Here is a 12678-nt window from a genome sequence, read left to right as displayed (position 1 = left end):
GATAAGAAACATAATCATGGAGAGATTAGGTTGGCATTATGATCCCACTGTGTTGGTTATTCCTTAAAGAAAAATGGCTGTCACGTATATGTATAAGGTATTGACTTTGAAATTCATGAGGAGTTGGTTGGGTTGTTAAAGCATATGGCACTTAATATATTATTATCATTGCCTAACTAAAGACTAACCATTCAGTGCAAGAAATTCATTCCACTTGGCTGCATCTCATAAGGCAGGCTGCTGCCTTTGTTTGTCAACCCTCATATTTACAAATTAGCATAATAATTTCAAATGATTGCATTTGACTAAATTGAAACGAAATTGGAAAGAAAATTATGAGATATTCGCCTCCCAAATTAAACGAAGAGGCCAAATTAGATACGATGAGGATGACATTTCTAGGGGTGTAAACGAACCGAGCCGAGCCGAGTTTTGAAGAACTCAAGTTTGATTCGTTAAAATTTTTTGGAACTCGAGCTGAATTCGAGTTTTACTCATATCGAACTCGAGCCAAGTATTAAGAAGTTCAAGTTTGGCTCGTTTAGCAAACGAGCTTAGACGAGTTAAGTTTTTATCGAGTTGAATCGAACTGAGTCTCGAATAGTTTACGAGTAATTTAATTTATTTACATGTATAATGAGTTTTAGTTTTAAACTAATAAATTTAAAATTAAAATAATTTTAGTTAAATAAGTATATCTACAAATTAGCATGTAAACTTATAAAAATGAGTTTTTAAATCTCAATGATTCAAATATATGCAAGTTTAAGAGTGTAACTAAACTATATAGAGCTGAATTTTAAAAAATTTAGATTTAGCTCATTAAAGTATATGCAGGGTTTGAGTTTATTTCTCTTATGATAGTAATTTCAGTTTGCTTAACGAGACTCTTCACGAGCCTATTCGCGAGCTTGCTCATGAACTCAAAAACGAGTCGAGCTCACGAGTCTTAACGAGCCGAATACTATGGAGCTCAAGTTTGACTCGTTTACCAAACGAACCTAAAAATTAAGCTCGAACTTGACTCGTTTAGAAATCGAATCGAGTTCGGTCGAGTTTTTATCGAATCGAATCTCGAATAGCTCATAAACGATTTGGTTCATTTACACCCCTAGACATTTCTCACATGGACGCTTTTCTGCTGGCATGATTAAATTGAATGAAACCCACCTTTGAAATTAAAATAATGTATTGGGTTTAAGTTATGGGCTTATGGAAGCCCTGAAGTATGTCTGGACCCAAATTAGAGTTTTCTTTAAAGTAATAGTGGTCATTTCTTTTCTTTTCACCGTCAACTACTGTTTTTCGTCTCTTGTTTGCTTTGACCGGCAGTAATCTCGGCTCAGGGATATCTTCTCGCCGGAGAAACATCGCGCTCCGGCTATACAACTTTCTGTTACCACATCACGATAATGACTCCAGAGTAGTAAGTTCTAATCCAATAATCAAATTATTGTTTATCAGCCAGCTGAACCATACAAAATAATATGCATCTAGATTTTGGGTTTATAGTTTATGCTCTATTTGAAGATTGAAGGTTAAAATCATGATTAATTATGATCCTATGCTCGATTTAGCTTCTAATCAGTAGTTCTGTTGTAGATCGGTTTATTAAATGAATTTTCTTCTTAAGGAAGCATTAGATAGTGTCTATTTCCTGGTAAGTTATTTTAGGGTTTAGAATTAAAATTCTTTTTAGTAGGGTAGTTGATTTTAGCGTTAAGCTGTCCGAGTGGAGCTTGGAAGGGGAGCTAACAGTAACCGCTTGGTCGACAGAACTAGAAGTATTTGTTCTGAAACTGGTCTCGAGGTTCGGTGGTAGTATCCAAGTGAAACAAATTAAGTTATAGATTTCTGTTACATAATTTCTGATATTGGTAATCACAAAGGGAATGATTTGTTTTTGAATTTTTTAGATTATACTACATAGATCATTATATTTTCTTTTTAGTAACTTCAAGGTCATCTTTATTACTATTTCCAAACAAGCCTCAGTTTCATTCAGGTATAGGACATAATCAGTTCATAATCATTATATGGTTGGAGTTGTTAAATATGGTTGTTTGATTGCTACCCCTAAATTTGATAATCTGAGTCATGAGTTTCAGCTTGAAGGTTCGCTAACTTTTCACTGACAAATGATATGGTCGAAGTTGGAAGTTCTGAGGTGGCAACTATAGGTGGATATGATGCCTATATGTATTTATGTGCATTTTGATGTATGCATGCTTTTCTTAGGAGTTTTGCTGTCTTAGAATCTGATAATGTTTCCATTCTTTTGTAACTCGGCCAATTAATTGATGCATTTGGTTTAATTACATATTAAAGTAGGCTTAAATTTTTTATTGCTTCTTTTTTATGCAGTGATTACCTGTTCAAGCTTCTTCTCATTGGAGATTCTGGTGTCGGCAAATCTTGTCTTCTTCTGAGATTCGCGGTAGGGTCGAATTCCGCTGCTGAAAAATATATGTTGAACTGTCTTATTATTAACTTAATCAGTTGCAGTTTACATGATCAATATTGCTTCTTTACATGAAACTTATCTAAGGAACTGAAATGCATATTTAAATAAAACTAGTAAATATAACTGGATTTTCAATTTACTCTCAACCCTTCAGTTGCAACAATTGAATTCCCATACTTTATTAGTGAAAAATGGTAAAGGTTCAGCATTATGGTGTATGTTCACATGTGACTACCTAAGTTGTGGTCATAAACTTCTTTTCCACTCCTTCCTTCCTCCCTTTATCTTTCCTTATGCTTTTTAGGCCTTCCCCTCTCTTATTAAATCGTGCAAGCTTAATGTTCTTCTTTTTCTTCCCAGTTTGCCCATGTGGCATGTATGTTTTCCTTCCATATTTGTTTTTTTTTTTCTTTTTCAAGGACTCGCTCTAATCTTACTCAATGATGATGTTTTATCAAGTTGAATGAGGAAAGTATGCTCAATTGATTTTTTTTTTTCTTTTCTAATTATTCCAATCAGTTAATATGGAATTTCACTTTTCTTTTTCATATTCACGTGATGGGGAAAAATGAATTAAATTCAGATATGATAGTAGATAGTTAGGCGTGTGAATGGGTTGCTTAGCTGGAGAATTGTGAGCCAAGTGTTATTATTGTGGGGAACAGTTATGGGGTTAGTTAATTGTAATAGATTAGTTAAATAAGAATTAATTCATTACTGTAAAGAGTAAGAGAAGAAATAATATGATCTACAGCACATTCATCCAATAAAAAAATATGATACTCACTCTCTTTCTCATTATTCTTTCTGCCTTCTATTCTCTCTCTCTCTCTGGAATCTTCTGTTCTCTTCTCCTTCTCATTTATTCTATGTTCATCACCTCTGTCCATTGGAAGTGAGGTTGGGCTTATGTCAAAGAAGACTAACTGTAGAATTAGCATATATTGTGCTCATTTGCCATTTACTAACAAAAAATGGGTGCCATAATCTTGCTTCCATTCAAGTGTTGATATTCCTTGGTTCTTAACTTTTTGAAAATTTTAAGCTAGCCGCAGTTTTGTTTTGATGACATTTATGATTCATGTGAGAATTTCTGGTTGCCATTGAGTTTAAATAACAAACTGTTCATCATTGATTCGGTTTATACTACATACTACATAATATATGAATTGGAACCATGATGTAAAAATTAATACAGGCACACATATTTGAATTTTCTCTATTGCCAAATGCAATTTGGAATTCTAATCAATAATTTGACAAATTCCTTGGTTTCTTCGATGCAGGATGATTCATACATAGAGAGTTACATAAGTACCATTGGGGTTGATTTTGTAAGTGAATTATACCTTATGGCCATATTTATTTTTGTTGACAACATTATCAGCTTAGTTATATCTTCTTTTTTTTTCTTATATTGTAGAAAATACGTACAGTGGAGCAAGATGGGAAGACCATAAAACTCCAAATTGTATGAGCTTTCTGTCCTTTTCTGCAGATATACCATTTGGATATTGCTATATTCTTTACTATTACCATTATGTGTTACTTACAAGTCTAAACTTAAGCTAAATTTTTTCTAGCACTGAGTATGAATTTTGTATCCTATTAAGATTAGGAGTTTAGAATCTCTATCGATGGGCCAAAAATCTAATTTCAGTATTTTATCGAATGAAACCCAGAGGTGAATTTATCTCAATTTTCACTTTCATGTGTGAGTGTGGGTTACTTTGTGAGCTTCTGCTGCATCAAATTTGTGCAGTTTCTAACAATTTGTTGTGCGCTCATTTTGCATTTTACAAAATGCAGTGGGATACTGCTGGGCAAGAACGATTTAGGACGATAACCAGTAGCTACTACAGAGGGGCACATGGTATCATAGTGGGTGATCTCTTCTTTAATATTACTCTTTCTTGTTTGATGTCACCCTTGATTGATTATCCTTGCAATAAGTACCTTACTGTATGGGATCTTTTGCAGGTTGTTTATGATGTGACAGACCAAGAGAGCTTCAATAATGTCAAGCAGTGGCTAAGTGAAATTGATCGATATGCTAGCAATAATGTCAACAAACTTCTGGTTGGAAACAAGTGTGATCTTACTGCAAATAGAGTTGTGTCCTATGAAACAGCAAAGGTATAGCCAGTTCCTGTCTGATGGACTGATATGTGTATTTCTTTATCAACTGGAATTTGGTGGTTGAACTTGCTTTTTCTCTTCCACTTATTCTGATCCATGGTCATCAATTTTACTTTTGCCTCCTCTCTTTTAGGCATTTGCAGATGAGATTGGTATTCCTTTCATGGAAACCAGTGCAAAAGATTCTACTAATGTGGAACAAGCTTTCATGGCCATGGCTGCTTCTATCAAGGATAGGTATGTTGTAATATTTATATTATAAATAACAACAAATCGCAGCAATGATATTTGTTGTGGCTGTTTTTAGAAGTGGATATTGCTTCTCAATTCAATTTATGCAGTTAGCTTGTCGGCCGTGGAATGCTCCAATGGCTAATGTTGACTTGGAAAATCAAATAAAAGGCTAGCAATAAGGATAAATTATTAATTTGGCAAACCTTAAGTTCAATCCCTATGTAGTTGCCGTGAATTTTCCAGCTGGTTAACTTTCACTTTATCCTTATGTGATTGTCAACTGGAACACAAATGACCAGATTCAAATAAATATTCTAAACTTAGATCATTTGTGAACCAAGAAATCAGACAAACATCGAGATAGCTCTCTCTGGTTGATGCGTACAAGAGCTCCTCATTTTCCTTTCTCATCATGTTTATTGAACTCTGAAACCTAATACTGAAGTCATTATGAAGCTGCTTAAGTTAATTTCCTAGGTGATTGTTGATTAGTTTGTGTATTTGTACTTATCTCGAAGTATTACTATGGCTGCAGAATGGCAAGCCAGCCATCTTCGTACAATTCAAGACCTCCAACAGTGCAGATCCGTGGACAGCCTGTTGCACAGAAGAGTGGCTGCTGCTCATCCTAGGCCAAAAGAAAGCGTTCGTGGCTTCTGCTGTCTCCTCTGCCTACATATCGTCGCCTGTAAGATTTGCAATATGTCTTCATTCTCTTGCAATTACAAACCTGTTCCAGATGAACCAGCTCATCAAAATGGTCTCTTTTAAATGATTATACAACTGTGACAATATGTGTTCTTTGAATACAGGTGTCCTGTACAAAGTAGAAATGCTTAATATATATTGCATATTGTTGTTTGTGTGGCCCATTCTTTTAAGTTGAATGTATTCTCCAACTCCTAACTGTACGTTACAATCCTAGGCTTGATTGCATTCACACGTGTGTGAGGTTCAAGCAAATGAATAATAGATGAACTTCTCATTTGTGCTACGTGGACAGATGTTGATTGTTATTATTATATTGTGGAAATCCTTGCTATTACTTCTGATCACATCTTTTTGCCCCAAGTCAGTCTTGTCAAGTCTTTATTGTATACCTGCCGGTGTCTGTCTCGTTGTTGTTGCTGAAAGCGAATTTAAAATTGGAAAAAAAGGCTCATCATTCTCAAGATATGGATGTGTGGAACTAGGAAAATAGTTGATAATCTTAACACAACAAATTAAAAGTGGAAATTTTATACAAGGATAAACAATTTTAAATGAAAACTTGAAAGAAAGATACAGCAGGTAAAACTCATTAAATCAAACACAGAGGACAAAGAATAGATGAAATGTCCCTTTTAGAATTTTTTTTTTTTTTTTAAAATTTTGAAGTAAGGTAGTGAACTATTACTAGCAAATAATGATCATTAGAAAAGCCATTACATGCATATGAATTTCCTTTGAAATAATGGACGTCATGATGATGAAGGTTAAAAACATGTATACTATCATTATGATACGTAATGACGTTATTTAGAAACATGATTTCACGATCAACATGAATGTCTTTAAAATTCAATTTTATTACTTAAAGAAAGATAAAAAGTTTATAACCCATAGATTTTTTTACTGTAGTTTGAGCCATTTAAAAAAAAGCGCTTTTTGTTTTAAAGAATATAAGCTCATCAAACTTTTTGTTTGGCTAAGTTAATAAATAAATCTAAAATTTCAAATTGAATGGGAGATGATATTTTCATATTCAATCTATCTGTGACGAAAATTCTAGTAAGCTCGTGTAAGTTTATAATTAACCGCTGTTATTGACACATTAACATAGAGAAGGAATGATAACCAACCATCAACCTCGACTTCCGTGAAACACATATCTTGATCTGCCCTGGCAATTAGGGTTTGGGATCCGGTTAACGGTGAGTGGGAAATGAGTGAATAGTAGAGCTAACATAACTGAATTTGTGGTAAAATTGTATAATGTTTTGTCCAGTAATCTATTGGTTTTGTACCGAGTGAGACAAGTTTTGCTGATGGGAGGATGCAGTGAGGGATGACCGAGTGGACGATATACCCGGTTAAATGCTAAAGACAAGTTCTATCGCCAAGTACAACACCCCCACTTTAATGTTGTGTTTTGGACTTGCTCAAGTCTGTTATGCCCAGTGATGAAGTGATTACACGTGGTAGGTAAATGTCCTCGTCCACAACAGGTACCCATTCACATCCTCCAATAAAGGCACTTTTTTTTCCCAAAAACAAAAAACATGCATACAGCATTTAAAATTCATAGTTATTCTACGATTTGAAACGTTGAGAAGTTGAAATAAGGGCTACGTGAAATTCTATGATCAAATTCCATGAGCTGTGCCAGAGTAATAATATTTACCGTTCATCACTATTCCTACACTTCCAAAAATATAATTAATGCTGCCTAAATTGAGAGTTCGGGTTTTAAAAAAGGCATATAAAAAAAATGGAAAGATTAAAGCTGCTAGCGTCGAACCTGGCACCAAAACTCTTCATCAAACATGGTTGTGAGATTGACACAATCGTCGTGTGCTTCCTCAAAACCCCACTCCTCTTGTTTCCCTCCCAAGTGTTGAATAATTTGCACAAAACCAAGTGATAAAATTGCAAATTTCCTTCTAGAAGGGAAAATACATACAAGTCTTCCATCTATTCCAAAACAAAACTGAGAACAATTTCTAGTCATAAATAACCCATTTCATATGCCCCAAATTCTTAAAACATCAAAATGACATCATACCATTTAAAAGGAGCCTACAGGTAGGGCAGCAAATGAAATGCTTGAAATATACATTTTTAATGCATAAAATTAAATAGTTCTTTTGAAATACAGGAAATCACATTATTGTAGTCAACTTCCTGCCAAGACTAGGACGAAAAAAGAACCCAAAAATGGCAACCTACAAGGTTTAATACAGGGTTCTGAGAAGTCTCACTTGCCACCCAAAGTTGGGAACTGCCCACGATCTTCTATGGAGGGGGCTACCACATTGCTCATTGCATCTCTGTTGCTGAACCCTCTGGCACCTCGGCCACGTCCTCGACCACGACCACTTGGGCTGTAATACCTTTCCCCTTCAGTAGGCTTCAAGAACTCATTGATGCTGACAGACTATAACCATCACAACATTAGAGATGCACTGGTCAGTATTCACTTTGTTGCACAATGACGGCAATACTAAATAAGAAATACAAATTAGATGAGGAAAGAAGGGGAGTAATGGAACCCTATAATTAAAAAATGGGAGCCAATAAGAATATTGCAAACAAGACGACTCGCATGTAAGTTTGTGAATGATTGTTCATGATTCTCAGGAGCACAACAAAACAATCACACAACAGTTCCTATCATGCATGACTGGCACTGATGTCTCCATCTAACCCATTTCAAGGCCATTACAACATTGTTGAAAAGGATCACATAGGAACAAAATAAACGTATAGACAACATGTAACTAAAAGGGCCAACTGCCAGAAAAAAAAAAAAAAAAGAAAATGGTTTTTCATTTCTAAATAGAAAGTTTTATTTTCGACAGTTAGGTGATTGCCAGTTAATTCAATCATCCACATCAATTGATCATTACACTGGAAGCACAAAGTCAACAAAGTGAATATTCAGGAAAATTGACCATTTTGAGTTTCAGACTTTCAGTCCCCTTCCCCTTAATCTCCTTTGTCCAACTACTGTAATTTTCACCATTGGTTCCAAATGAAAGCTGCAATTTTGATGAGTTTAGAGGTATCTCCGACTACTTTTATTGTCATTGGAAATGCAAGAAGGACGACTTGAAACCAATTCAATGATAGAACTGAAAAATAATCAAAGTTCAAACACCTAATAGCTAAAACTAAAACATTCAAGATCTTTTTATTGGCAATTAAGCCTTAAACAAATATAGAGCTCTGGAATGCAAAAGCATGTTGTAAAGACAAAGAAGAAGAACAAACAGGGATGCTACCTTTTTAGCTTTCTCATCCTTCTCATAAGCATCTTTCCGCTTATCCTTTTCAGAGCCCTTCAAAATGGATAGAAGGAAAAGAAACAGTTAATTTACTTGATGATGGCTTAACAACATCAATGTATGGTTAAAAACTTTGAAGGGATTATGGTAGACTTTACCAATTTAATAAAGATTTCATGATTCCCCTTCTTGCTTGAAATCTGCTGCATGGACTCAAACACCTTAGCATCCACCTTTCTTTCCTCAGCCTTGAGTGCCTGCAGGGCCTTCCTCTTTTCTTCCAGCACCTTCTCATACTCTTCAAGAGTCATTTCCTAAATAGAAAGAAAGTAGTAGGTACAATAAGCCATAAACTCTTCAGCAAAATAACAACTTGCTACTGATCGACACAAATAAGAAGAAGTAGATCTTTCATTCTACGAGTTCAAATATTCTCAAAGTTGAATCTTTGCAAAATAAAAGTAGAGGAACAAATATGCTACAGATAAATCTGAGTTGATTGCTAATTAAACATATACTGTCGGATGAAAGCAAGACCCAAATGTAATCTTAAAATGGCATTTGTTTCATCCTCATAGTCCATTTTAAGAAATGGCATACAGGAAATGCTGAAAAGATCAAATCTTTAGGTACTGAGCAACTTCTATTGAACAGAAGAAACCAAAAATAGATCAAGAAATCATAGACTAAAAAAAAACCATAAATGCTAACCTAGTATAAAGAAACATTCACCTTATCTTCTGGTTCTTTATCTTCTGGTTCCTTTTCTTCAGGTTCAATAGAAGCTCCCTCCTTTTTTGCATCTGCTATCTCCTCCTCTCCAACAGGCTTCTTATCACCCAAGTTCTTCTCGCCCTCACTGACAACTTCCTCGGTCACCCTAACATAGCAAATATAATAATTAATAGCTGCTTCCCACCTTCCCCCCCAACCAAAAAACACAACATCAAATAGGGTAGTAATATGTGTATGAAAGTTCACATATCATCGCTTACTGAGCAAGTTCATCAGCCTGAGTTCCCCAGTTCCCACGACCAGATCCATCTCGTTTGATCTCATTTCTGTACTTAAAAATAAGCCAGGTTAGATGCATAAACACATGGCACAGACATATTAAAAGTATAAAACAAAAATATTCACCTGCGTCCAGTCCCACTATGACGTTCGAATTGCCGACGAGTGCGATCGCCATCACCAACTTCACCATTAGTGAAACCACCACGGCGACCACCGCCACGGTAACCACCACGAGGTCCACCATATCCCCGCCTTTCAGAGGACTTGGCAGCTTCTCCATCTTCAGGAGCACCTTGAGCAGCAGGTCCTCCAGTACTGCCGAATGAATTCTCATTGTTGGTGTCCCGATTGTAGCCACCACGGCCACGCCCATATCCACGTCCTCCACCACGACCTCCTCCACGGCCAGCTTCATTCTTTGCCTCCCTCACTTTGGAAATGAAAGTAAATACAACTTAACACATGCAAAGAAGTACGAGGCCATATAAAGAAGTGAAATTCTTGATTATCTGAAGTACAGTGTAATGGTCTTTCATTCCAACGTGATGTATGAGGCTAGAATTCAATTATTAAGTGCATCCATTTCACTTATGACTTGTCACATCCTGACCTTCTAAAATTGGCCCAATGATAAAATTGTAAAAAGCATAGAAAACAATTTGCAAACGACAATATTGAAGCTAGAAGCACCGGTGGGACTTGCAGTTCTCAAAGAACGGGTTTCGTTCAATAATGTGAACGCCCAAGCATATTGACATGCTTTCAAAATATTTTAAATTGCACTCAATTTCAAGGCATTATGGTGGTTCAGAAGTCAGAACATGGCTTTTTTATGAAACAAGGGCGTCGCACAAACGCATTCAGTGTGACAGAACCTAAAAAAATTGAAGTAGCCAAGTAACTTCCTTTTTCTGAAAAAATAAGTTAGCACAACAGAAAAAAAAAAAAGAAGATTCGATGCAGAAACAAATTGATCAACCAACAAATAAAACCATGGATATGTGCAAATTCTTGTAATCGCTATGTGCCATATGTTGTGCGTTGCATGGGCATGTAAGCGCTAGCATCGAGACAAATAAACTTAAAAATTTCCGCACTCTATGGAAAGACAAACATCAACCGAGTCCATCTTCCATCACTTAAAAGAAATTTAAAATAAACATTCTCCCGAATAACAAGAAGAGAGCAAAGCAAATCAAGAACGGCTCACCAGCCTGAGCCGGAGGTAGAGGTTTAGAGGGGAGCTTAGCAGACTGCTTGGCTTGAGAGTCAGACTGGACAGGTTGCTTGGATTGAGATTGAGTCTGAGATTTCTTAGGGGCGGCGGCAGGAGCGACCTGCCGAGCTGCAATCAGCTGCGAAGGGTCCTCGGCATCATCGTCACCCAACAAATCGAAAGGGTTCATGGTCGCCATTTCCGATAAAATCAGCAGTAAACAGACAATCCCTCAAACACTCGAGGACTCTACTTAGAAAGGCGACCAGGAAACCCTAAGATAACAAGTCCTCCATGAGAAAATTATAGAGATCTGTGAACAAGAGGGAATAATAGGATTATGGTTAGAAAGAGAAAATAAAATAAGCAAAGAGGGAGAGAGATAGAGAGAAACCCTAGCCGCAAGGGAAGAAAGAGTGAAGAGTGAAACCTAATCTGATACGGTCACAATTTATTGTCGTTCAAGTTGGTACTTGCTGTTCGCTTGTATTGCTCACTCTACAAGAGCTCGTGGGGTGGCGTGTGCCTATAATATTAGTTGTAATTTTTATTTACTTTATTTTTTATATATAAATTTTTAATTATATTCATTTTAAATATTTAAATTTTATTACATATTAAAAAAATTATTTTTTTAAAAATAAAATAAAATAAAATAAAATAAAATAATAATAATAATACTATTATATATTATTATAATTTTAAAAATAATAAAAATTATGAAAAAAAATATTTATTTATTTATTTTTGTTCCATTGTGTTTTCAATTTAGTGCCTGTATTTTGCGCCATTTACGGATATGCCATTTCTGAGATGGAGACGAAACATGCCACTTGCTTGGGTTTAAGCACATCTTTATAAATTTATTGAAAAATAATTTATATTTAAAAATATTTTTAATGAAATAATTTGTTTTTATTATTTAATTTTAATATAAAAAATAATATATATTAATAAAATTCTCAAAATACACAAAATAATTTAATATTTTAAAAAATACTAGTCATTAATAATTTTTTTTTTTTAAAATAGTTAAAGATACTCGTCACTACTCCTAGTATCTGGTGGTGATACTAATCACCTTCCAGCCTAAGACACAACATTCCATACATTAGACTTACAATTGCGAAGCATATAAAATTTTAGCTATCTTCTCTCTTTCCTCGAGAGTCTTAAGCAACATAACCTTGTAGAGATAAATATGATGCATTAGACGCAACAGTCCCCTCGATAACTAAGCTTAAACTTCCACTAAGACAATATATTCAAATCAACATGCCTTGTCGGCTTGGCACATATTTTTGCCCCTCAGTAGAACCCATATCCTTCTCATTTTTCTTGAGCATTCCCAATATTTTTTGTGGTCCGAGTTTCTTAATGCCGAATTAAGAAAGCGAGGGAGAAGTAGTCTCAGACAAACAATCACACTGATGTTTGCGCCAAATTTATTCAACTGCAACGCATGGTTAAAATTACAAAAACCTGTTGCATGCATTGCTTGCCAAAGCAATTACTGCTTCCGTATTTGGGAATGAATTTGGAGTTCTCCACATAACTATGTGGGAATGAGTGGAGAAAGGAAAATAGACCCCGCAATGTGTGTAAAGACAACAATGAAAGAA

The 12678-nt window shown here is 35.3% G+C and overlaps 2 protein-coding genes across 3 annotated transcripts; one reads left to right on the top strand and one right to left on the bottom strand.

Moving 5' to 3' along the window:
• The first annotated feature begins 1219 nt into the window (after positions 1–1219).
• LOC110616322 (ras-related protein RABD2a) lies at positions 1220–5892 on the top strand. The gene is made up of 8 exons (XM_021758708.1): positions 1220–1426; positions 2365–2437; positions 3751–3798; positions 3888–3935; positions 4274–4345; positions 4445–4600; positions 4737–4840; positions 5373–5892. The coding sequence occupies exons 1-8, from the start codon at positions 1413–1415 to the stop codon at positions 5467–5469; spliced, it is 612 nt and encodes a 203-aa protein (XP_021614400.1). The 5' UTR covers positions 1220–1412; the 3' UTR covers positions 5470–5892.
• A 1565-nt stretch (positions 5893–7457) lies between these two features.
• LOC110615615 (RGG repeats nuclear RNA binding protein A) lies at positions 7458–11562 on the bottom strand. 2 transcript variants are annotated; one of them, XM_021757589.2, is made up of 8 exons: positions 11487–11562; positions 11051–11369; positions 9964–10270; positions 9819–9884; positions 9556–9703; positions 8982–9137; positions 8821–8877; positions 7458–7973 (listed from the first exon to the last, which is right to left on the bottom strand). In XM_021757589.2, the coding sequence occupies exons 2-8, from the start codon at positions 11253–11255 to the stop codon at positions 7794–7796; spliced, it is 1119 nt and encodes a 372-aa protein (XP_021613281.1). In that variant the 5' UTR covers positions 11256–11369; positions 11487–11562; the 3' UTR covers positions 7458–7793. The 2 variants fall into 2 exon arrangements, with proteins under 2 accessions (XP_021613281.1, XP_021613280.1); XM_021757588.2 differs by having other exon boundaries at positions 11451–11549.
• Positions 11563–12678: the final 1116 nt, after the last annotated feature.

This window comes from Manihot esculenta, chromosome 5 (assembly GCF_001659605.2).
Source record: "Manihot esculenta cultivar AM560-2 chromosome 5, M.esculenta_v8, whole genome shotgun sequence".
Taxonomy (NCBI): Eukaryota; Viridiplantae; Streptophyta; class Magnoliopsida; order Malpighiales; family Euphorbiaceae; genus Manihot; species Manihot esculenta.
The sequence above is the reverse complement of the archived record's forward strand: the minus strand, read 5'-3'. Positions and strand labels throughout refer to the sequence as shown.

Coding starts and splice junctions, on each gene's coding strand:
- LOC110616322 (XM_021758708.1), top strand. Junction 2,438..3,750: donor GTCTTCTTCTGAGATTCGCG/GTAGGGTCGAAT, acceptor TCTTCGATGCAG/GATGATTCATACATAGAGAG. Junction 4,601..4,736: donor TGTCCTATGAAACAGCAAAG/GTATAGCCAGTT, acceptor CCTCTCTTTTAG/GCATTTGCAGATGAGATTGG.
- LOC110615615 (XM_021757589.2), bottom strand. CDS start 11,255: ATGGCGACCATGAACCCTTTCGATTTGTTGGGTGACGATGATGCCGAG. Junction 10,271..11,050: donor TCTACCTCCGGCTCAGGCTG/GTGAGCCGTTCT, acceptor TCATTTCCAAAG/TGAGGGAGGCAAAGAATGAA. Junction 9,138..9,555: donor ATAAAGAACCAGAAGATAAG/GTGAATGTTTCT, acceptor CTTTCTATTTAG/GAAATGACTCTTGAAGAGTA.